The sequence below is a fragment of the Stenella coeruleoalba genome, assembly GCF_951394435.1.
Source record: "Stenella coeruleoalba genome assembly, chromosome: 3".
NCBI classification, from domain to species: domain Eukaryota; kingdom Metazoa; phylum Chordata; class Mammalia; order Artiodactyla; family Delphinidae; genus Stenella; species Stenella coeruleoalba.
Window position 1 is genome coordinate 29,475,415 of NC_137148.1, and position 26,889 is coordinate 29,502,303.

The window sequence follows — 26,889 nt, forward strand, 5'->3', positions numbered from 1 at the left end:
AAATATTTTCTCCCAATCTGTAGGTTGTCTTTTTGTTTTGCTTATGGTTTCCTTTGCTGTGCATAAGCTTTTAAGTTTAATTAGGTCCCATTTGTTTATTTTTGCTTTTATTTCCTTTGCTTTAGGAGACAGATCCAAAAAAATATTGCTACAATTTATGTCAGAGTGTTCTCCCTATGATTTCTTCTAGGAGTTTTATGGTTTCCAGTCTTACATTTAGGTCTTTAATACCTCTTGAGTTTATTTTTGTATATGGTGTTAGAGAATATTCTAATTTCATTCTTTTACACGTAGCTGTCCAGTTTTCCTAGCACCACTTATTGAAGAGACTGTTGTATATTCTTGCCTCCTTTGTCATAGATTGACTATAAGTATATGGGTTTATTTCTGGGGTCTCTATTCTTTTCCATTGATCTAGGTATCTCTTTTTGTGCCAGTACCATACTGTTTTGATTATGTATCTTTGTAGCAAAGTCTGAAGTCAGGGAGTGTGATTCCTCCATCTCTGTTCTTCTTTCTCAAGACCGTTTTGCAGTAGTTTGGGGTTCTTATTTATACATATACATGTCTATACATATGCGTGCAGATATCCATTCTTCATCAGAAAAAAATTGTTTTTTAAAAAATAGAACTTTTACTCTTTCAACTATTAATGTGATTTACAGAAACTGATTTTTCTTTTTAGAAACCTTTTACATTTTGAAATATAGACATATTCAGAAAAATGCATAAAATATAAATGTATAGTAAATAAGTATAAATAGAAAAATGCTTGTAAAAAATGCCCAAGTATAAGAAAAAAACATTGCCCATAGTACCTGAGAGCCTCTCTGAGTGATACCTTTGAATGTCCCATCCCTATCAGAAGCATACTGACTTATATAGTAAATCACCTCACATGACTTTCTTTATAGTTTTCTCAACTATGTATGCATTTTGAAACAATAAAGTCTAGTTTTAGGGTTATTTTTGTTCCTTTGCTGTTTTGATTTGAAATTTTTATCATTCCATTTTTCCTTTATTTGTATCTATATCCTACTTCTGTTCTTTTAATGATTATCGTAGCATGCATCCTCAACTGAAAATCTGGCTTAAGCAACCTCTTTACTCCTCCCTTAGAACACTATAATGCAGTTTGCTCCACTCCCAACTTATATGGTATAAGTTATGTAATTTAAATCTCTATATTTTTAAGTTTATTATGAAATAAAAGGTACATATAGCAAAGCACACATAAAAGCACGTACTATTCAGTGATTCATTACCAGGTGAACACCTGTAAAACCACCCACCCAAGAAAGAGAACACAGGCAGCAATCCAGAAACTTCTCTTGTGCTATTGCAATCACTAATCCCTTTCTCCTCAAAGGTAAGCAACAGCATGACACGTATGGTAATCTTTCCTTGTTTCTTTATGATTTTACTACAAAGCATTCATCTTTTAAGTCTACAATTTAATTTTATCTTTTTTTAACTTTATATAAACAGAATCACACTATATTATTTTTTCACATCTGAATCCTTTGGATCTACATTATCTGTTTCATCCGTGTTGTTACATAGCTGTAATTAATCATTTCTACTTATTCATGCATATATCCATCATGTTGAATAAATAAACTCATTCTGTTGATTGAATTATTTATGGTTGAAGTAACTGTGAGTAGCACAATGAACATCCTTGTACATGTCTCTGGGTACACATACACACACATTTTTGTGTGATATATATACTGGTTGCCAAGCCCAAGTTCACCTACATTTCCTCCTATGTTACCTTCTAAAAGTTTTGTGTTATAGTTTTAGGTTCATGAACCATTTTGAGTTAAATTTTGTGAAAGGTCTAGACTTTTTTTTTTTACACATGGTTATCCAGTGTTCCAGCATCATTTGTTAAAAAGACTACCCTTTCTCTATTGAATTGCCTTTGTTCCTTTGTCAAACAATTGACTATATTTATGTGGGTGTATTTCTGGGCTCTCTGTTCTGTTCCATTTGTCTATTTGTCTATTTTTTCACCAATCCCACAATGTCTTGATAATTGTAGATTTATAGTAAGTCTTGAAGTTGGGTAGTGTCAGTCCTCCGATTTTGCTCTCCTTCAGTATTGTGTTGGCTCTTCTGGGTCTTTTGCCTCTCCATATAAACTTTAGAATCAGTTTGTCAATATCCACAAAATAACTTATTGGGGCTTTAACTGGAATTGCATTGAATCTATAGATCAACTTGGGAAGAACTGACATCCCAGTAATATTGGGTCTTCCCATCCATGAACATGGAATCTCTCTCCATTTATTCTTTGATTTCTTTCAACAGAGGTTTGTGGTTTTCTTCACATAGATCTTAGATATATTTTATTAGATTTATACCTAAGTATTTCATTTTGGGGGGTGCTAATGTAAATGGTATTTTTAATTTCAAATTCTACTTCTCCATTGTTGGTAAAAGGGAGAGTGATTCACTTTTGCATATTAATCTTATATCCTGCAAACTTGCTATAATGACTTATTCCAGGAAGTTTTTTTTTTTGGTCAATTCTTTTAGTTTGCTACATAGATGATCATATCATCTGCAAACAAATATGGTTTTATTTCTTCCTTCCAAACCTGTATATCTTTTATTTCCTTTTCTTGTCTTATTGTATTAGCTAGGATGAATGTAAATGGTGTTGTGTTTTTAATTTCAAATTTCCATTGTTCTTTTTGGTATATGGGTAAGCAACTCTCTATTTCCTTTGTCAGCCCGGCTAGGGTTTCATCAGTTTTATTGATCTTTTCATACACTCAGTTTTTGGTTTTACTGATTTTATTGTTATCCTGTTTTCAACTTCATTGATTTCTGCTCTATTTTTTTTTAATTGGAGTATAATTGCTTTACAATGTTGTGTTAGTTTCTGCTGTACAGTGAAGTGAATCAGCTATATGTACACATATATCCCCTCCCTCTTGGACCTCCCCCCCCACCCCCCATCCCACCCATCACTAGGTCATCACGGAGCACCGAACTGAGCTCCCTGTGCTATACAGCAGGTTCCCACTAGCTATCTGTTTTACACATGGTAGTGTAATTATGTCAAACCTAATCTCCCAGTTCATCCCACCCTCCCCTCCATCCTCCCTGTGTCCACACATCTATTCCCTACATCTGCATTTCTATTCCTGCCCTGCAAATAGGTTCATTTGTACTATTTTTCTAGATTCCACGTATATGCATTAATATATGATATTTGTTTTATAACAATTATTTATTTTAATTATAAACACAAGATAAAGTAATGTGGAACCTACAGTATTTAATTATTTACCTTAAAACATTTCTTTTGTGATACCTGTTAATAAATTTGTAAGGAACAAAACATGCCTTAGTCTACTAAAAAGAGTTTAATCTCAAAGGTGGTATGAAGTAAAACACATAATCAGCAAAATTTTTAGTAACTTGTAGAAATGTACTTTATTTCATGCAAAGCTACATAATTTCCTATATTTTAACAGCTAATCAAATAAACATTTCAAAAAATTCATTACATCGCAATAAATTAAAATACTACAAAGCAATTCCAAGTCCATGAGTTTGTCAAAACCAAACTAAGAGAACATTATGCATAGATAAGGCCAAAGATGCTAACTTACTTATAGGTAGCACTTTGCAGGTTTGTTCAAATACATATTTAGTGAGAATCTGCAGAGAAAAATAGTTACATCTACAACCCATTAGTCAGAAAGGAAAACATCTGCCATTACATACCAGGTAGTAGTAGCTGATTAAAGATAAATTGGCATCATGCACCAAAAATGAACATAATGTACATTTTGAAAATTATGATCAGATGCACATTTGAAAGACTTATCTTCTATTTCACCTAATCCACTGAATTAGATAAATAACAAGTACTTTATTAATGCAACACAGAAATTAGGCATTTGGTATACTTTGCTTGGGTACTGGTATACATAAAAAGATACTGAAGAGAGATGTAGGAGTATTTCAAACTCATACTGGACTACTGAACTTTAGAGTATTGCCCTAAGGAAATAGGTTCTGGGCAGAACTTATTTGAGAAAGATTTTTAAACTACTTAAAAGCAATACTACAATTAGTTACTTACAAAAACATTTTATAAAAATTAAATATCAGAAGGTAACAACATCAATATTAGAGCTCTTTTTTCAATGCTATAATTTATAAACATATATATGAGATTACAGTAATTTAAAAGACAGGTCCACATGTTCTCTATCTTCTAAATGAGAAAAATCCTTCAAGTTGTGTTCAAAATATGGACAAAACAAATCCATTGGATTGCTTTAAAAAAAAAAAAAGTCTCTCCCCTACAATTTGGTGTACTAAGTAGGGAAGATGCTAGCCAGCATTCTTTTGAGAAATACAGCTCTAAGTGATTAGGTTGATAAGATTTATGTCAATAATAACTCAAAATGGTGTTGTACAGTCAGATGAACAAATTATGACTTTATTCTCCCTATGTCTGCCACAGTAAACCATTCTTTCTACCCTTTTGCACTAAGTACAGTAAAAATCTCCTTTTGCAAAATAATGTGAGATCAGGATAATCACAAAAGAAAAGATTTTCACAGGAAAAAAGGTTAATTCACACCAGGAAGTGTGTTAAAAACAAAAGTCTTTTAGGATATCTATAAGAAGAGGAACATGCCAATATTCTTGCTTTATTAACAAATTTAAAATTGTGATCAACCTCGATGGACAAATCTTTTGAAAGTGAAAATAAAATGTTAGGAAAACCAGGCTGAACATGAAAGGAATTAGGGGTGAGGGTATGTTCCCATTGCAATGGGACTGGGGATGGGGCAGGGCTAGTGGCTGCTCTGATGGTGGAGACGGTTCACAGGACCTGGTCTCCAGGAGTTAGTACAGGGGATAACACTGCCTAGTCTTCCAGGTCTCTGAGCAGGAAAAAAGTCACTGAGTTGGAAAGAAGTACCCCACACAAAGGGAATTCACAATTCAGAAGGCTTCCTGTAACCTTCTCATATTGTTCCAACCTCTCTTTAATGAAAACTTTGACAATGATGTATATTATTTACGAACTCCTTTTCATAAAAAGAGGCCTCAAGGTTCTTAATGTTTTGGGTTTGTTTGCTTGTTTCGTTTTTAACAATTACTGGTTTTGGAAGTCTAATTTTATGCTAAAACATTTACACTGAGAATAATTCATTTTACTGAAGTGCCTTACTTAGTGGCGGAAAAAGACAACACACTGAGCTAGCATCCATCACATTTACATTCAGATGTTGCTTAGTTGTCTAGCAAAATCTGTTTCACTACTTTAAGTGCAATACTGCTATTCAAGTAGTGGGATCTGTAGTAAGAACCTTCTGAGTGCACTGATCATCAAAAACAACTGTACACAAAGAACAAACGGAAAAAAATCTGTCAGCACATTAGAAGTCATACTATACAGAGAGGCTTCAGATAGGAAGGAAGGTATAAAAGGAATGAAGGGAAGAAGGAAGAAAAGAAATGAAAGATAAAACTCTAAATTCATTTACTTCTCAACATTTAGAATTTAATACAATACAATCCATTGTATTTTGGAGATTCAAGTATGTTAAGAGTTTTCAGGGACATGTTTTGCCTCTTAGTGCAAATATATTTATCCTTGTGATTTTTCAGGCATTGCCCACACAAATCACAAGTATAAAACTCACATTACTGAACAGTGTGAATTATAATTATGGAGAGTTTATTTTTCCTTTAAAATAGTAATCAACACAAAAATCAAGAACATTCTCTAAATCTACTAAAGGTATAAAAAAATGAGGTTTGCTATTGTACATCAATGAATCCCTTCATTGATATTCTAAAATATACTTAAAAAACACTCACACTGACTTTCCTATCCACATTTAAGTTCATTTGGGCACACAACCAGCATAAATTTAAGAACTGATAATCTAATCAAATAGTAGTGTCCAAATCCAAATCAACTGGCAGCACTTTTTTAAGAAAGTTTCGATTGTCAAACTCTCTGATCTATTCTTTATAAATGAAAAACCCTTGAATGTTCTGATTTAGCCCTTACCACTCTTGTGAAATGAGGGCCTCTTGCGTGATGAAATTATTCCAAAGCCCCTGCGTTCATTTGGTAAGAGAACAAATTCTAATAATTAGGTTTATTTTAATAATGATTTTTACAAAAATGCTCTATTGATAATAAGAAATTATTGATGTAGTAACAAAAGTTAATTAGCAACTTATAGATTCATGAAATTAATAGATTATTAATTGTTATTTTCTGCAATGGTTATTTTGAACTACTGGCTTAGAATATCCTTACCTAACATTATTTAGAAAAATAATTTAGAAAATTTAACCAGATATCAACTATTATGTAAGAAACACCTCAAAAGGTAATTGCCAGAAGTAATTCTTCAAGAAATGTACTTTGCATGTAGTGTTATGAATTTAGTAGTAACGTTTTGCAGTAGATATCATTATATTTTAATAAGCTTCTCAAAACAGAAAACTTTTGTTCTTATTACAGTTTTTTACAAGGTGGCTTAATGAACATTAACTCATTTCCCCAGCAATGAACTCTTAGTCCTCAGGGGTTAAATCATTACCTTCTAAACACAAATTTACCTAGCTAGGTAACCTTCCTATATGATCATATTTGAAATCCTGTAAGATAAATTCTGCTTAAAAAGTTGAATACTCTGGATCACTTAAACAACCAAAAATTATTTTGGAAATAACTCAGAAGTTATTATAATCATAAAAAATTTAACAATAAAATAAAGTAGTACATTCCTTTACTTATTTCTATCAATATATCTTAGGGTATTATAAGTTATAAAAGTAACTGGATCATTTCTTCTCTTTTTCTGCTTCTATTTCTACAATAGCATCTGAGTTTCATGATAAAACCTGATGAGAAACAACATTATACTTAAGGAAAATATTCCAAAGTAAACCCAAAGACTGAAAAATAAAACAATATTATTTTCAAAGGATTTTGATTAATTATTCCCAAAAGAGCTTTTGCTCTGGGAACTTGTAAGCTTCTCTGTAATAATAAGAAACTGGACCCCTTCCTGGGGTGATCCTTTTCCCATCCACTATTTTCAAATAACAAAACCAGCACAGCTAACAACTTATTCTGTCTTTTTAAACGCCACCACATAAACATCAACTCAATACCCTCACAATAGCTTTGTGAGGTAGATCAGTAGGTAAATAGCAAGAGTCCTCTTCATTTTGAAAATGAAGAAATTGAGGCACTGAATGGTTACATGATTTGCCCAAGGTTTCAATGGTCAATCATGAAATTTCAAACAGTGTTAAATTATCTCTGCTCCTGGCCTACTGCTCTCTAACCATGCTTCACAATAAAAGGCTGTGTGTGTGTGTTCTTAAATAAGCAGTCTATATAATCTTCGATTGAGAGTAAAATCTATCCATTGATATTTTAAAAGGGATCAAATCTCAAAGTTCATAAAAATCAGATAATTAGGATGATACACTATTCCTCTCAGTATCTGCATAAAACTGTGGCTTTTAAAAAATTTAAATGATAACATTACGAAAAGAGGAAAATAAAACATTTAAATATGATTCAGGGAAAAACTACCCTCAAGAAACATATAATCAAATTTGACTATATAATTCATCTTCAAACTGGGCCACTACTAAAAGTTACGCGGGATAATAGGTGTTAAACTAAGACAGCCATGGGCAAGCTCAAGTACAGTCACCACTGGGTGAATCCAAGGTATGGATTCTCAGAGTTGCAAATATTTCAGGGACATAACTCTCTGCAAACATGTTGTGCTCAACTATAGTCACTGTGAAATAAAACACTGATGATTTAAAATATAATACCTAACTTTGGCTTAAACACAAAGTTTAAAAAATTCAATTTTAAATAATAACATGTTTAACCAACAAGTTACTACACATCTCCATTCTCAACTAGTTTTCTGTTTTCTATAAATCATAATTTAACTGTTAGTAATAACAGTAAACGGATTGACTTTTTACCTTTGAATAACCAGATATTGTTTTACAAAAGGAATAAACAGGCACCTTTCAAAAGCAGAGAATTTTGTGGGACTCTTTGGTTATTAAAACCCCCCACTATTTACCATTAATAATTACGATTCTCCTCGAATGCAATAATCAACTCAAATCAATATGCTAAATGTCAAAGGTGAACACCTCTCTCTGAAATGAAAATTTTACAAAACAATACCAAAAGCATAAGACAATTTCCAGTTACCACCAAAGACTGAAAGAATACATCACCTGATTATAGTACACATGCTGAAGATACAAACAGTATCAGTTGAAGGATAATCTTAATTATACATGCAAAAACCTAACTAATTTGCATACAGTATTGAAAAAGAGCTTTCTACATTCAGTTATGTCTGGTAAGTAAGCCGTGTTTTAAGACATGGGTTTTGTAAATATGGTTGTTATTGAGGTGTCCATCTCTTTGAGAAATAAAGGATCAACATACTCTTTAGAAACAGAAAATATGTAACTCACAATAATAAAACTGTATAATATTATTCAGTTACAACTATGGCTTCCTTGGACCTTTGAAACAACTTTCCTGAAAAAAATTTATCTGAAACAAACTGAACTACATGTTTTCAACATATACTGATCTTAATCATGAATTAAATCCTTCCACTGTAACTGTACTTCTAAGGCAGACACTTCAGGAATGGTATGTAACAAACCTTATTAGAAAAGATGATACTCTATTCAATGAACAATAAACTATTATTACTAAGATCCCATTAATTTTTAGTGCCTTTTTTATCCTGACACTTTTCACTAAGAGTTCAGTGTAAATTCTAGGGCATACAGATGTTCATAAAGACTGAACTTATGTGTTGATCTTGGTTAGTTATTCCATATATTCTTACAGATTTTAAACATCATCAAATATTCGGCTGCGAGACATTGAGAGGTATCGTCCACCAGGCTGATACCTGAAAGGTGGATAAAGAAATGATCCAAGGCATCAAAAATAAAGAAGGAGAGAAAAACAAGGACACATTAAAAGGAAGTGGCTACATAATTTGTAAGAACTGTAAAATCTATTCAGTAGCTGAAATCAGGAACTTAGCCAAGAATGTTATCCCAAAGGGATTTACCTAATTATAAATCAACCAATGACGGTTTTAGAGCCTATGACATATGACACATATGGCGGGGTGAGAGATGTAAAAAGAAAGGAGTGGGGAAATGTAAAATACATCATGGAACTTAACAGATTTAATAACTAGATTGTTGAATATAAATAGAATATTCTTTTTGCTATTTATAGGCAATACTATAGCAAATATCTTCATGCATATGATGATTTGCTTTTGTTTAATTATTTCTACATAGTATAGTAGCCTAAAGCACAGACTCTGTAGCCAGAGTCCTGGGGTTTAAATGCCTGACTTTGTCATTTACAAGCCGTGTGATCCTGGGTAAGTTATTGAGCCTCTCTGGATGCAAATTCAATTGGACTGACAACCATAAAATACAATTACTGTTGTTAAAGTGCTTAGAATAGTGTGCCACCCAGTTACACCTATGTAAACTATTGCAAAATATGATACATTTCATAAACGGGATTGTCAGAAATAGGCATATAAATATTGTTAAGATTCTACCAAATGATTTCAATTCTTTTTGTTATTTATCATACTACTAGTAGTAGTTTGCGAAGATACTAATTTCAATCACCACCACTAGATGCTATAATTTTTTAAATACAGAAGCATTAGAAGGTGTTAAAAGGTTTCAAAGGTTGCTTAATATGCTTTTTATTAGTAGTAAAGATGAATACTTTCCTTATGTTTATCTCATCAAGTCAGAATGTTATTAAAATTTCAGAGGAATGCTGGAGCCAAAATGATAAGCTGGAACTTACCTTCCTGATTCAGATTCAAGAGGATCATCAGTGAATGTTTCTGCATTAAAATCCAAAGGTTCTGCATCTTGGAGGAGTTCTATTCGGTCCCTTTCAGTCCTATTATTAGCCCTGGTATATTTGGATGCTGCTGCAAAAGAAGAAAAAAATGTCCACTTTCTATTGTTTTTATGGGTCACAGTCTATGGACTCATGGAAAGAAAAGTCAAGTTTATAAAGGATGTGAATTTTGATTGTAAAGACAATATTAAGAAAAGATAACTATGTAGTTATCTTAAAATTAGATTAAAATGATTAATAGTATGATAGAAAATAACAAGGAAAAGTTCTCCCTTGTATGTAGTCTAAGCTCAGAAGCAGCTATAGCGCAAAGACTCAATATGAATCAGAATTAGTATTTAACTATGGTATCATAACAGTGAAATTGTTCATAATCAAATTAAGTTTCAGCTGGTTGCACACTGAATACAGGGGGTGCTACATCTCACTTCTCGGCTAGGATTTTAAGGTGTAATCAACTCAAACTCTTCAAAAAGGCCTGAGTCTTTTTCCCATGAAGCAATAGTTTAGGGCAGTAATGTCCAACAGAAATAAATTCCAAGCCCCGTATTTACTTTTTACTAGTAGATACATTAAAAAAGTAAAAAGAAATAGGTGAAATTAATCTTAATATATTTAATTTAACTCAGTATATACAAAATATTATCATTTCAATATGGGGCACCAGCTACACTGCAAATGCTCAACAGCCATATGTGGCTAATGGTTACCACCCTGGTCAGCACAGATCTAGAGAACTAATCCCTTCTCTACGTGAATGGGGTTTACTTCATAAACAACCTAAATTTTCACAATGTTATTTTGAGCAGCTCAACAGCTTCAAACAAACTATAATATAGGTCTTTTTGAAAATCTAAGGCAAGCCAATTCTCTCATATTTTTGTCATCTTGGACTCTGCCCTTTACCGTTTCTCTCATTCATTCAGCAAATATTGGTTGCCTACCACATGCCAGTTTCTAACTCATCATCCTAAGGCTTTGTGTTTCCTCTTCTCTTAACCATTCTCCATACTCCCAGATCTCTGCATTCTGTTAACTCCAAATCCATGATAAACTTCCAAATCTCTTTGTAGAATCCTCCCTCTATTTTCTAGCTTTAACTGAAACTTTAGTTTCCTCCTATTTCTTCTACGCTAAATCTCATCCAAACACATCCTTTCTTCTTTATCTCCAGGGTCATCTCAAGGGTGCTTATTTCATGCCCTCATTTTTTTTTTTTTTTTTTTTTTTAGTTTCTGCTTCACAACAAAATGAATCAGTTATATATACACACATGTTCCCATATCCCTCCCGCTTGCTCCCTCCCTCCCACCCCCCCCATCCCACCCCTCCAGGCGGTCACAAAGCACCGAGCTGATCTCCCCGTGCCATGCAGCTGCCCCCCACCAGCCATCCACCCCACACTTGGTAGTGCACATACACATATGTCCATGCCTCTCTCCTGCTTTGTCACAGCCCACCCCTCCCCCTCCCCATATCCTAAAGTCCATTCTCCAGTAAGTCTGTGTCTTTATTCCTGCTCTACCCCTAGGTTCTTCATGACATCTTTTCTTTCCCAAATTCCACATACACATGTCAGCACACGGTATCTGTCTCTCTCCCTCTGACCTACTTCACTCTGCATGACAGACTCCAGGTCTATCCACGTCACTACAAACAGCTCAATTTCGTTTCTTTTCATAGCTGAGTAATATTCCATTGTATATATGTGCCACATCTTCTTTATCCATTCATCCGATGATGGACACTTAGGTTGTTTCCATCTCCGGGCTATTGTAAATAGAGCTGCAATGCTACACTGCAGACTACAAAACAAATATACAAAGGAAGAAAGATCTCAACAGAGTGATAATTATGTGAATTAGGTGTCACTGTAAGTGTCCATCATCGGATGAATGGATAAAGAAGATGTGGCACATATATACAATGGAATATTACTCAGCCATAAAAAGAAACGAAATTGAGCTATTTGTAATGAGGTGGATAGACCTAGAGTCTGTCATACAGAGTGAAGTAAGTCAGAAAGAGCAAGACAAATACCGTATGCTAACACATATATATGGAATTTAAGAAAAAAAAATGTCATGAAGAACCTAGAGGCAAGACAGGAACAAAGACACAGAACCACTAGAGAAAGGACCTGAGGATATGGGGAGGGGGAAGGGTAAGCTGTGACAAAGCGAGAGAGAGGCATGGACATATACACACCACCAAAAGCAAGGTAGACAGCTAGTGGGAAGCAGCCACACAGCACAGGGAGATCAGCTCGGTGCCCCGTGACCGCCTGGAGGGGTGGGACAGGGAGGGCGGGAGGGAGGGAGATGCAAGAGGGAAGAGACATGGGAACATGTGTACATGTATGGCTGATTCACTTTTGTTATGGAGCAGAAACCAACACACCATTGTAAAGCAATTATAGTCCAATAAAGATGTTAAAAAAAAAAAAAAAAGAGTGGAGATCTATAAAGAACAGACTTGTGGTTGCCGAGGCAGGGAGGGAGGGATGGGCTGGGAGTTTGGGGTTAGCAGATGCAAACTATTATATATAGAATGGATAAACAACAAGGTTCTACTGTGTAGCACAGGGAACTACATTCAATATGCTGTGAGAAACCATAATGGAAAAGAATATAAAAAAGAACGTATATATATATGTATAGCTGAATCACTTTGCTGTACAGCAGAAATTAACACAGCCTTGCAAATCAACCATATTTCAATTAAAAAAAAACAAACAACTAGTGGGTATCTGTGAAAACTGTAAACCAGGGTGACTGAGGATATACGTTCATAAAATAGAATATACTACAGATATGGTTGTCTTTGTTCAATTCTACAAGTCTCCACTGAGCAGGTACCGTATGCCAGGCTTTGGGCTGGGCTCTAGTGATACCACAGTGAGCAAAACCAGGTATGGTCCCTGTTCTAACGGAACTTAACAATCTAGTGAGGGAGATGAACCATGATCAAATAATGACACAAATGTAAAATGGTAACTCTGATGTGTGTTTAAGAGGAGTGTAACCTGTTAGTAACCATGACGGTGATCTGGCCTAGTCAGAGAGGTCTGGGGAAGGTTCTCTGAGGAAGCTCTGGGGGTGAGATCTGCAAGGTGAGCAGGAGCTAATGCGGTGAAGAAGGGGAGGAAGAGCATTTCAGGCAGAGAAACAGCACAGCAGAAGGAATGGTGTTTGCTTGAGTGAGCAGAAGGCAAGGTGTGCTCGGAGCAGAGAGGGCCGGGGGAGCATGGGGAGAGATCCAGCCTCACATGCGGAAGGGCTTTCCATAAGAATGAAAAGTCATTGTACAGTTTTAAGCAGAGAAGTGATATGATCAGATTTATTGGTATAGAAGAGCATTCTAGTTTCCCTTGGGTGAATGAACAGATTTGAGAGGGAAATAAGAATGAGTGCAGAGGGAGCCCTCATCATTTTTTGACTGCATTACTAAAACAGACACTAAACTGGTTTCTGTCTCACTTCCCTGGAAATCATGCTTTATACAGATGTCAAATTCATCTTCCTAAACCAAAAATCTGAGCATGCTTCTTTCCATATTGAAATCTTATCTTTGGCATAAAATCTAAACTTCTAAGCATGATAATACCTGTTTCCCAACTATCTCTGCAGCCTTGCCTCTCATCAGCCTTCTATAGGCTCTAGTCATAGAGAAAAGCCTACATTTCCCCAAAGGTTCTCTCATGTCACTCATTCTTCCTTCTGCCTAAAACCCCTTCACCTGGCTAAGTACTACTTATTCCTAAACAGTACTTCTTTATAACAGAAATCTGTTCCCAATAAAGAATTCTTTTCCATCCCCTGAGCTGAGTTCTCTCAGCATCAGGCATGCACCCTTACACTCTCTCAGCATCCCTGCATCTCCCCCAAAGACAAACAACCTCTGCCTTCTACTCAGTGCTGGATCCTGGGAATTCGCATTCCCAGAAGCAGATGGCAGGGTCAAGGATGTGGGGAGGTTTCCTAACCCAACCGACTGACCAATGTCTTCTGCCTGATATCAGTCCCTCACTAAATTATAGGCAAACCGAGGATGGAAGTTATCTTCTTTGTATTCCTGTATTCCTGGGAAAGTACCTGATATATATGGGTCAATCAGTAACTTATTATAAAAATGACTGAACAGCCTGAAAAACATCTAGGTAAACAGAAATCAGTACCTGCCTACAATGTGCCTGGGATAAGTACTATTATTTAGGTAGTGTAATTACAACTAATCACTTGATGTCCCAGATGTCTCCTTCTCCTATCAGAATGTGTATTTGAGTTTCTCCTTCCTCTCATACACTGAGGGATGAAAAAAGTAAAGTCACTGCAGAACCACATTTATAGTTCTCTAAAGGCATTTCTGGATGGGTAACTAATCCTCACTCTCTATGCAAGCAAGCATAAGAAAAAAATTTCTTAGAAAACTAGACAATAAACTACTTACATCGGTTGGTACTAATATCTGAGAAGTTTGACTCTTTTGGGTCAATATGAACATTTCTGTTTCTAGTGGAATCTTCTCTACTGTGTCCATAACGTTCTTTCCATTCCTAGGAAAGAAAAACAAATGATTATATAACACAAGAACACACAGTCAGAAAATAATTCATCAGTGATAACAGATTTAGATTACATATGCAGAGTAATATAATCTAATTCTTTTTCATCAGGAATTCATCAGATAATCAGTATAATTAGCACAGTGCCTTTAGAAATCATAGATAGGGAGGGGGGGAAGATGGCGGAAGAGTAAGACGCAGAGATCACCTTCCTCCCCACAGATACATCAGAAATACATCTACATGTGGAACAACTCCTACAGAACACCTACTGAAGGCTGGCAGAAGACCTCAGACCTCCCCAAAGGCAAGAAACTCCCCAAGTACCTGGGTAGGGCAAAAAAAAAAAAGAATAAACAGAGACAAAAGAATAGGGACGGGACCTGCACCAGTGGGAGGGAGCTGTGAAGGAGGAAAGGTTTCCACACACTAGGAAGCCCCTTGGCGGGCGGAGACTGCGGGTGGCGGAGCGGGGGAGCTTCGAGGCTGAGGAGGACAGCACAGCAACAGGGGTGCGGAGGGCAAAGCTCAGAGATTCCCGCACAGAGGATCGGTGCCGACCGGCACTCACCAGCCCGAGAGGCTTGTCTGCTCACCCGCTGGGGCGGGCGGGGCTGGGAGCTGAGGTTTGGGCTTTGGTCAGAGCGCTGGGAGAGGACTGGGGTTGGCGGCGTGAACACAGCCTGCAGGGGGTTAGTGCGCCACAGCTAGCCGGGAGGTAGTCCGGGGAAAAGTCTGGACCTGCCGAAGAGGCAAGAGACTTTTTCCTCCCTCTTTGTTTCCTGGTGCGTGAGGAGAGGGGATTAAGAGCGCTGCTTAAAGGAGCTCCAGAGATGGGCGCGAGCCGCAGCAAAAAGCGTGGACCCCAGAGACGGGCATGAGACGCTAAGGCTGCTGCTGCCGCCACCAAGAAGCCTGTGTGCGAGCACAGGTCACTATCCACACCTCCCTTCCGGGGAGCCTGTGCAGCCCACCACTGCCAGGGTCCCGGGATCCAGGGTCAACTCCCCCGAGAGAATGCACGGCGTGCCTCAGGCTGGTGCAATGTCACGCTGGCCTCTGCCGCCGCAGGCTTGCCCCGCACTCCGTACCCCTCCCTCTCCCTGGCCTGAGTGAGCCAGAGCCCCCGAGTCAGCTGCTCCTTTAACCCCGTCCTGTCTGAGCGAAGAACAGACGCCCTCCAGCGACCTACACGCAGAGGCGGGGCCAAATCCAAAGCTGAACCCTGGGAGCTGTGAGAACAAAGAAGAAAAAGGGCCAGCAGCCTCAGGAGCAGTGGATTAAATCTCCACAATCAACCTGATGTACCCTGCATCTGTGGAATACATGAACAGACAATGAATCATCCCAAATTGAGGAGGTGGACTTTGAGAGCAAGATTTATTATTTTTTCCCCTTTTCCTCTTTTTGTGAGTATGTGTATGCTTCTGTGTGAGATTTTGACTGTATAGCTTTGCTTTCACCATTTGTCCTAGGGTTCTATATGTCCGTTTTTTTTCTGACTTTAAAAAATTTTTTTTCTTAATAATTTTTTTATTTTCATAACTTTATTTTATTTTACCTTACTTTATTTTATTTTATCCTCTTTCTTTCTTTCTTTCTACTTTTTCTCCCTTTTATTCTGAGCCGTGTGGATGAAAGGCTCTTGGTGCTGCAGCCAGGAGTCAGTGCTGTGCCTCTGTGGTGGGAGAGCCAACTTCAGGACACTGGTCCACAAGAGACCTCCCAGCTGCATGTAATATCAAACAGTGAAAATCTCCGAGAGAGCTCCATCTCAACACCAACACCCAGCTTCACTCAACGACCAGCAAGCTACCAGAGCTGGACACCCTATGCCAAACAACTAACAAGACAGGAACACAAACCCACCCATTAGCAGAGAGGCTGCCTAAATCATAAGTCCACAGACACCCCAAAACACACCACCAGACATGGACCTGCCCACCAGAAAGACAAGATCCAGCCTCATCCACCAGAACACACGCACTAGTCCCCTCCACCAGGAAGCCTACACAACCCACTGAACCAACCTTAGCCACTGGGGACAGACACCAAAAACAACGGTAACTACGAACCTGCAGCCTGCAAAAAGGAGACCCCAAACACAGTAAGATAAGCAAAATGAGAAGACAGAAAAACACACAGCAGATGAAGGTGCAAGATAAAAACCCACCAGACCTAACAAATGAAGAGGAAATAGGCAGACTACCTGAAAAAGAATTCAGAATAATGATAGTAAACATGATCCAAAATCTTGGAAATAGAATAGAGAAAATGCAAGAAACATTTAACAAGGACCTAGAAGAACTAAAGATGAAACAAACAACGATGAACAACACAATAAATGAAATTAAAAATACTCTAGAAGGGATCAATAGCAGAATAACTGAGGCAGAAGAACGGATAAGTGACCTGGAAGATAAAATAGTGGAAATAACTACTGCAGAGCAGAATAAACAAAAAAGAATGAAAAGAACTGAAGACAGTCTCAGAGACCTCTGGGACAACAGTAAATGCACCAACATTCGAATCATAGGGGTTCCAGAAGAAGAACAGAAAAAGAAAGGGACTGAGAAAATATTTGAAGAGATTATAGTTGAAAACTTCCCTAATATGGGAAAGGAAATAGTTAATCAAGTCCAGGAAGCACACAGAGTCCCATACAGCGTAAATCCAAGGAGAAACACGCCAAGACACATATTAATCAAACTGTCAAAAGTTAAATACAAAGAAAACATATTAAAAGCAGCAAGGGAGTAACAACAAATAACACACAAGGGAATCCCCATAAGGTTAACAGCTGATCTTTCAGCAGAAACTGCAAGCCAGAAGGGACTGGCAGGACATATTTAAAGTGATGAAGGAGAAAAACCTACAACCAAGATTACCCTACCCAGCAAGGATCCCATTCAGATTAGATGGAGAAATTAAAACCTTTACAGACAAGCAAAAGCTGAGAGTTCAGCACCACCAAACCAGCTTTACAACAAGGGCTAAAGGACCTTCTCTAGGCAAGAAACACAAGAGAAGGAGAAGACCTACAATAATAAACCCAAAACAATTAAGAAAATGGGAATAGGAACATACATATTGATAATTACCTTAAATGTAAATGGATTAAATCCTCCCACCAAAAGACACAGACTGGCTGAATGGATACGAAAACAAGACCCTTACATATGCTGTCTAAAAGAGACCCACTTCAGACCTAGAGACACATACAGACTGAAAGTAACGGGATGGAAAAATATATTCCATGCAAATGGAAACCAAAAGAAAGCTGGAGTAGCAATACTCATATCAGACAAAATAGACTTTAAAATAAAGACTATTAGAAGAGACAAAGAAGGACACTACATAATGATCAAGGGATCGATCCAAGAAGAAGATATAACAATTGTAAAGATTTATGCACCTAACATAGGAGCACCTCAATACATAAGGCAAATACTAACAGCCACAATAGGGGAAATCGACAGTAACACATTCATAGTAGGGGACTTTAACACCTGACTTTCACCAATGGACTGATCATCCAAAATGAAAATAAATAAAGAAACACAAGTTTTAAATGATACATTAAACAAGATGGACGTAGTTGATATTTATAGGACATTCCATCCAAAAACAACAGAATACACATTTTTCTCAAGTGCTCATTGAACATTCTCCACGATATATCATATCTTGGGTCACAAATCAAGCCTTGGTAAATTTAAGAAAATTGAAATTGTATCAAGTATCTTCGCCAACCACAACGCTATGAGACTAGATATCAATTACAGGAAAAGATCTGAAAAAATACAAACACATGGAGGCTAAACAATACACTACTAAATAACGAAGTGATCACTGAAGAAATCAAAGAGGAAATGAAAAAATACCCAGAAAAAAATGACAGTGGAGACACGACGACCCAAAACCTATGGGATGCAGCAAAAGCAGTTCTAAGAGGGAAGTTTATAGCATTACAATCCTACCTTAAGAAACAGGAAACATCTCGAATAAACAACCTAACCTTGCACCTAAAACAATTAGAGAAAGAAGAACAAAAAATCCCCAAAGTTAGCAGAAGGAAAGAAATCATAAAGATCAGATCAGAAATAAATGAAAAAGAAATGAAGGAAACGATAGCAAATCTCAATAAAGCTAAAAGCTGGTTCTTTGAGAAGATAAACAAAATTGATAAACCATTAACCAGACTCATCAAGAAAAAAAGGGAGAAGACTCAAATCAATAGAATTAGTAATGAAAAAGGAGAAGTAACAACTGACACTGCAGAAATACAAAAGATCATGAGAGATTACTACAAGCAACTCTATGCCAATAAAATGGACAACCTGGAAGAAATGGACACATTTTTAGAAATGCACAACCTGCCAAGACTGAATCAGGAAGAAATAGAAAATATGAACAGACTGATCAGAAGCACTGAAATTGAAACTGTGATTAAAAATCTTCCAACGAACAAAACCCTAGGACCAGATGGCTTCCCAGGCAAATTCTATCAAATATTTAGAAAAGAGCTAACACCTATCCTTCTCAAACTCTTCCAAAATATAGCAGAGGGAGGAACAGTGCCAAACTCATTCTACGAGGCCACCATCACCCTGATACCAAAACCAGACAAGGATGTTACAAAGAAAGAAAACTACAGGCCAATATCACTGATGAACATAGATGCAAAAATCCTCAACAAAATACTAGCAAACAGAATACAACAGCACATTGAAAGGATCACACGCCATGATCAAGTGGGGTTTATTCCAGGAATGCAAGGATTCTTCAATATACGCAAATCAATCAATGTGATACACCATATAAACAAATTGAAGGAGAAAAACCATATGGTCATCTCAATAGATGCAGAGAAAACTTTCGACAAAATTCGACACCCATTTATGATAAAAACCCTCCAGAAAGTAGGCATAGAGGGAAGTTTCCTCAACATAATAAAGGCGATATATGACAATCCTACAGCCAACATCGTCCTCAATGGTAAAAAACTGAAAGCATTTCCACTAAGATCAGGAACAAGACAAGGTTGCCCACTCTCACCACTCTTATTCAACATAGTTTTGGAAGTTTTAGCCACAGCAATCAGAGAAGAAAAGGAAATAAACGGAATCCAAATCGGAAAAGAAGAAGTAAAGCTGTCACTGTTTGCAGATGACATGATACTATACATAGAGAATCCTAAAGATGCTACCAGAAAACTACTAGAGCTAATCAATGAATTTGGTAATGCAGCAGCATACAAAATTAATGCACAGAAATCTCTGGCATTCCTATACACTAATGATGAAAAATCTGAAAGTGAAATCAAGAAAACACTCCCATTTACCATTGCAACAAAAAGAATAAAATATCTAGGAATAAACCTACCTAAGGAGACAAAAGACCTATATGCAGAAAATTATAAGACACTGATGAAAGAAATTAACGATGATACAAATAGACAGAGAGATATACCATGTTCTTGGATTGGAAGAATCAACATTGTGAAGATGACTCTACTACCCAACGCAATCTACAGATTCAATGCAATCCCTATCAAATTACCACTGGCATTTTTCACAGAACTAGAACAAAAAATTTCACAATTTGTATAGAAACACAAAAGACCCCGAATACCCAAAGCAATCTTGAGAACGAAAAACGGAGCTGGAGGAATCAGGCTCCCTGACTTCAGACTATACTATAAAGCTACAGTAGTCAAGACAGTATGGTACTGGCACAAAAACAGAAATATAGATCAATGGAACAGGATAGAAATCCCAGAGATAAACCCACACACATATGGTCACCTTATCTTTGATAAAGGAGGCAGGAATGTACAGTGGAGAAAGGACAGCTCCTTCAATAAGTGGTGCTGGGAAAACTGGACAGGTACATGTAAAAGTAGATTAGATCACTCCCTAACACCACACACAAAAATAAGCTCAAAATGGATTAAAGACCTAAATGTAAGGCCAGAAACTATCAAACTCTTAGAGGAAAACATAGGCAGAACACTCTATGACATAAATCACAGCAGGATCCTTTTTGACCCACCTCCTAGAGAAATGGAAATAAAAACAAAAATAAACAAATGGGACCTAATGAAACTGCAAAGCTGTTGCACAGCAAAGGAAACCATAAACAAGACCAAAAGACAACCCTCAGAATGGGAGAAAATATTTGCAAATGAAGCAACTGACAAAGGATTAATCTCCAAAATTTACAAGCAGCTCATGCAGCTCAATAACAAAAAACAAACACCCCAATCCAAAAATGGGCAGAAGACCTAAGTAGACATTTCTCCAAAGAAGATATACAGATTGCCAACAAACACATGAAAGAATGCTCAACATCATTAATCATTAGAGAAATGCAAATCAAAACTATAATGAGATATCATTTCACACCAGTCTGAATGGCCATCATCAAAAAATCTAGAAACAATAAATGCTGGAGAGGGTGTGGAGAAAAGGGAACACTCTTGCACTGCTGGTGGGAATGTGAATTGGTACAGCCACTATGGAGAACAGTGTGGAGGTTCCTTAAAAAACTAAAAATAGAACTACCATATGACCCAGCAATCCCACTACTGGGCATATACCCTGAGAAAACCATAATTCAAAAAGTCATGTACCAAAATGTTCATTGCAGCTCTATTTACAATAGCCAGGAGATGGAAGCAACCTAAGTGTCCATCATCGGGTGAATGGATAAAGAAGATGTGGCACATATATACAATGGAATATTACTCAGCCATAAAAAGAAATGAAATTGAGCTATTTGTAATGAGGTGGATGGACCTAGAGTCTGTCATACAGAGTGAAGTAAGTCAGAAAGAGCAAGACAAATACCGTATGCTAACACATATATATGGAATCTAAGAAAAAAAAATGTCATGAAGAACCTAGGGGTAAGACGGGAATAAAGACACAGACCTACTAGAGAATGGACTTGAGGATATGGGGAGGGGGAAGGGTAAGCTGTGACAGTGAGAGAGTGGCATGGACATATATACACTACCAAACGTAAAATAGCTAGCTAGTGGGAAGCAGCCGCATAGCACAGGGAGATCAGCTGGGTGCTTTGTGACTGCCTGGAGGGGTGGGATAGGGAGGGTGGGAGAGAGGGAGACGCAAGAGGGAAGAGATATGGGAACATATGTATATGTATAACTGATTCACTTTGTTATAAAGCAGAAACTAACACACCATTGTAAAGCAATTATACTCCAATAAAGATGTAAAAAAAAAATAGGAAAGTATAGATAACTACTTCTTTTATCTCTAAATGCTTTTAATAGTTGCCAAACTTAACTTGAATGAAGATATTTATAGACATTTTTGCTAGCTATGATTCTTTTAAGTTATTGAATTCTATCTAAAATGTCAAAATAGTTTTACAACTACAATAAGTTACCTTGACCATGTAAGAGTTATGATAACTCATAGTAATTAATGAGATGTTAATAAAATTTTCTCTCATCCAAATAAAGTACAAATCAGAGAGACCTGAAAAGTCATTTCTGATAGCAAAATTAGAGTTGTATACAAACATAATTAGGTAATGACTCATGTGGCATTGTGTCTTAACTGCACTAAAACCTTATTAACTGGAATTCTACTCATTAAATTCGTAGAATTGAAAGGAACTTTAGAGGTCCTAATTAAGCCTCCCATGCAGTGCAGGGTTTCATTTTAAAATAACCGTGCCAGATACCATTTGGCCCTCTTACTAGAAGACATGGAAATTTCTATTTGTGATGATCCCACTGCAATTTTGGTAAACTGTGGAAGTTTTCACAAAAAGGTGAACTCTATTTCCAGTCACTTCTGCTCTTTTGTTCTAGTTATGCCTTCTGAAATAAAGACCAAGTCTCCCTTTACATAACATACACTAAAATACACGAAGACAACTATCATGTCTCCTGAGTCTTCACTTCTCTGGTAATGGACACACTCAGATGTTGAAAACCTGTGGTAACTGTGACTAGATTTTTCTCATTTTTTGCCTTTTCAATTCTCTAGGAGGTTAGTTTGCCTCAGGAAACGAAGGACTAAGGAAAAATTAAAGAGGAATAAAATTAATGTCATATTACAAAAAAAGCATAATTGTCAAGCAATCAAAATCACTTTAATAGCAAGATTGCATGAATTTATTCACTTATCCAATAAATATTTACTGAGCACCTACTCTAGGCAAGAAACTGCTAGATGTTGGACATGAAGTAATTTACTACTAATGACTTTTTACAACAGGTCTGACAGGATACCTACATGTACATCTGAAACTATTAAAACTGCTTTTCTGTAAAAGTATATCCTATGTCTTTTTCCCACTGTTTTTAGCCAATTATTCTAAATCAATAAGATTCTTATGATATTTCACATTAATCTTTAGGTTACAGAAATTTAATAAGTACGGTACTTACTCTTCGTCGACTTTCACCTTCTTCTTGCCGTTGCCTTTTTCTCTTCTCTAGAGACAGAAAAGTGGTCTCAAATTTGGTATAACATGGTTTAATTAGATGTAGAGTAACTGAAGTAAAGGTATCAGGCTATGACCAATTTCCTTTAAATTACTACAAAGTCAAAGGTAATAGGTTATTGTTGGAAAGAACTGGAGAGTTCACCTAACTCCACAGAGAATACTTTCTCTACTTTTGTTGGAGATGGCCCTTTAGGCTCTGCCTAAATAGCTTTAGTGGGGAAGAACTTCTTCCCCATGGTGACTTGAAATTTGTTTCTCTGAAACTTCTCCCTTTTCTTTATGTCTTGTCTTCTAAATTAAGTTCATACTTCTTTCTGCATAAAAGTCTTTTCCATTACTCTCTTCTGGCTATATACTCAGCAGTGGTTCTTTTCCATAAGATATGCCCTACAGACTCATTCTGGCTGTCCTAGACTCCTTCTGACTTATCAGTCTTACTCTTGAAAATCTTACCCAGGACTGGATATGATACTCCAGATGAAGTCTAATTAATGCAAAAAGCAGCAGAACTATTACATTAACTAGATACCACCTTCCTATGAGAGCATGTGAAGGCTACGCTGGCCTATTTTAGAGCCACAGTACATTTTGGCTTACATTTAAATAAGATCACACAAAAACCCCAGACCCAAGTAGGGAGAATGTCTAAGAACCAATGTCCCAAAACTCAAGTTTTGTTTTTCTTTTTCCTCCTATTCTACCATCACTTGAACATCAGGAAATTTGATACACTCAGTTTTGAGATTAGATTCTAACAGAGTGCCATGTATTCTAACAGGTTGTTAATGATTACCACATTCTAAAAACCAGCCTTGGCTTGAATGATTTCCTATGCAGCATTAAACTAATGATGATTCTTTACCTTGTTTTTAATGATGATTCTTTAAATTAATGAGTTTTCTAACTGTATTTAACTTGGCAAATCTATTTCAAAGCAAACAGGAAAATGACTCCAACACCAAGCAAGGGCGTTATTTAGTTGCAGACATATTAATTATTAAAACCTCTGCAGAATTTCTTAAAGACAGATGAAACAATTATTTATGTTTTTGAATTATTTTTGCTATGAAAGTTTTCTGTAGAATTTTAGCTAAAACATATTAATTTGTAATTTCTTAAGATAGATTAAAAATTTCAAATCATACAAACATTAATTTTGTATTCTCAGTCTTAGCACTTTCCTTTCATTCATTTTAAAAGACAAATCTTACCTCGTCTGATTAATTCTTTTCCTTCATCAACTAAGTCTGATGTCATATCGTTATCTCCCATGAACTGCTGGAAACCAAGTAGATTCAAACAACGAGTTCCCAAGCTAATAAAAGTCGATTTTCAAAAAGATAAGCATTATTTCACACTGTAAACATTAAGATATGTTAATTGTTCTTTAGTATCTGCACCCCACAGAAGCCTATGGTTTATTACTAGTTATCATGTCAAGTTACCTAGAGCTACATTTGTCTTTCTTTAAGAAGTACTTATTTCCCTTTCTAAGAAGCTTATATGCCCAGTACTCCACTGACTAGGGTATGCACCAAAGCCATATTTCTTACAGACACAAATTAAGTTAGGCCATTAGCATACCTTCAGAAGATTACTATAGCAGGATGCTAAACAATGGCTATAATATAAAAACAATTTATTCTTTTCTTATATTCAAACAGCAATATTAATACTGAAAATACACATACACAACCAGTATTTACAAGTGCAGAATATTCTGGCTTAGAAAGTCTTAGTTATGCAAATTGATTTTCATGTTTTTTTAATCCTGAGAACTACTCAATTCTATTTAAATAGGTGTTACTATAAACTCAGAATTCATTACTATAGCTTATCTGGGGGTTATCATTTTATATCTTATTTACTATTTACTTTAGACCTCACTGTTGTACAGGACAGAAATACTCTGAAAATATGGCACGCAAGGAAGGAAGGATTAATATTTGTTAAACTCCTATTATGCATCAATTTACAGATACTCTTATTTAATTCTTATTATAATTCTAAGAGATACATAACACTTTACAGATAAGGAAACAGAGGTACAAGGGGTTAAAAACCTTGCTAAAGATCAATTAATAAATTTTAGACCTGAGGATTTAAATCCAAGACAAAACAAAGACCAAGCTCTTTTTATTACCTTAGTACTCAAACGTTTTCATTGATTTCCTTTTTTTTTTTCTTTTGAGGTAGAGAAGAATAGCTTTATTGCTTTGCCAGGCAAAGGGGGGCACAGCAGGCTAATGCCCTCACATATGCCCTCAACACCATACATGGAGCAAGGGGGAGAGAGGAAGAAGGAGAAAGGGAGAAGAAGTACGTGTGTGTGTATGTTAGGAGGAAGAGAAAACAGCGGAGCAATTTAAAAAAAGTGAAGATCTCCCATTTTACATTAGTGATGTGTAAAAATCTGGCTAATTCATAAATTATCTGCCTGCTTTAATGTATAAGGAATGCTCTGTATGACTTAACGGTAAGTAAAACTAGGGTTTCAGGTAGATGGTCATGCTAATTCCGTGACTTTAAATATTCCCTTACCATCTTCATGTTCTTGTGGGAATACTATACTCCAGGATGAGATCATTGTCTCTGGGAAGGTCTTAGCTTTGTCTAAAGTGTCAGGAAACAGCTTTATATTCTCTAGGCAGTTAAGTCTGAATATTAGCTCTGGGTATGGCTGTGTGCTAGTAATATGGGAATTAGACTAATTTTTAGACCAGCATTAGACCAGCATTTCAAAAGAAAATTGACCTATAAAGTCAAGTTACCATTGAAATGTCAGCAAGGCATTGCTTCATATACTCCTATAATAGAGTATTTTTATAATTTGAAAATTGAGGAATATGACCATTTTTTCTCTTAAAGAAAAACGGGCACTCAAAATTTATCTTTATTAACTCTAAAACAACACTTTTAAGGAATTATTTTTAAGTTCAACAATTTTCCTTTTAGACATAGTTCCTTACATTTGTTTAAGATTTTATAGTTGACAAGGCACTATCCCACCCATCTATTCCTCGATCAGTATAACAATCTAATAAGATGAGATGCTAATCTTACCAACATAAATACTAACATGAGAAGATATGATTTATACATCACAAGCTCTTAATGTTCCATTTGTAGTTTATAAACTGTTAAAATGAATAAGCATATAATAAAATATAATTTTGGATATCCAAAGGATGATTGGTCTCTTCCTTTAATACATGATTTTCATAGTATAAACCTCTGTCTTTTCTACCTTATGGAAAAAAATTGAAAATATTAGATTTTTTTGTCAGTTCAAATTAACCGTTTTATTTTAAATTATAATCCTTTAGTTCCTTTACTTATGAGAAGGTAAAATATATATGTTTTACAAAATTCAATAGAGAATTTATTTCAAACAAAACTTTTCTGTTTACTCAATATCCTAGTGTTAGAATATCAGTACAATAATGTACATTATTTACAATAACTATATAATGGTACTGAAAGATTTAAATGAAAAGTGGTTGGATGAAACTTATTATCAATAAAATTTTTTTTTTAAGGGGCATTTTTGGTGTGTCATGGAGCACTTAAGCAGTGAAGAGGGTAGGCAGAGTACAGGATGTGGGCACCTAACACGTGGAAGTAGGGAAGACAGGGGGCTAGAAGCCAAGCACACCTGTCTTTTAACTCCTTTTGAGTCTGATCTCTGCCAAGGTTCTACCACTTTTTCTGATCCTATAAAAAGAGCAGCCCATGTACTTTCCTGCCTTACACGTACTGTCTGATTTCAACTGTTCCTCACCTGACCCTCTGTTCTGGCTATGATCTGAAATATCTAGAAACCCAAAAATGATTGTGGGGAAAGCCCTAAGACTAATATATGTTT

General features: G+C 36.2%; 1 protein-coding gene across 4 annotated transcripts in view; it reads right to left on the minus strand.

Moving 5' to 3' along the window:
• Positions 1-3,483: 3,483 nt before the first annotated feature.
• LMBRD2 (LMBR1 domain containing 2) overlaps positions 3,484-26,889 on the minus strand; it is a 56,035-nt gene continuing 32,629 nt past the window's right edge. For 3 of the 4 annotated variants that reach the window (XM_079916137.1, XM_079916138.1, XM_079916136.1), the window contains 5 exons: positions 24,236-24,339; positions 22,966-23,012; positions 14,423-14,528; positions 9,914-10,043; positions 3,484-8,978 (listed from right to left, as the gene is read on the minus strand). In XM_079916137.1, the coding sequence (XP_079772263.1) occupies positions 8,918-8,978; positions 9,914-10,043; positions 14,423-14,528; positions 22,966-23,012; positions 24,236-24,339 (448 nt within the window). In that variant the 3' untranslated portion in view covers positions 3,484-8,917. The remainder of the gene's footprint in view (positions 8,979-9,913; positions 10,044-14,422; positions 14,529-22,965; positions 23,013-24,235; positions 24,340-26,889) is intronic. The other variant, XM_079916139.1, reaches the window with a different exon arrangement.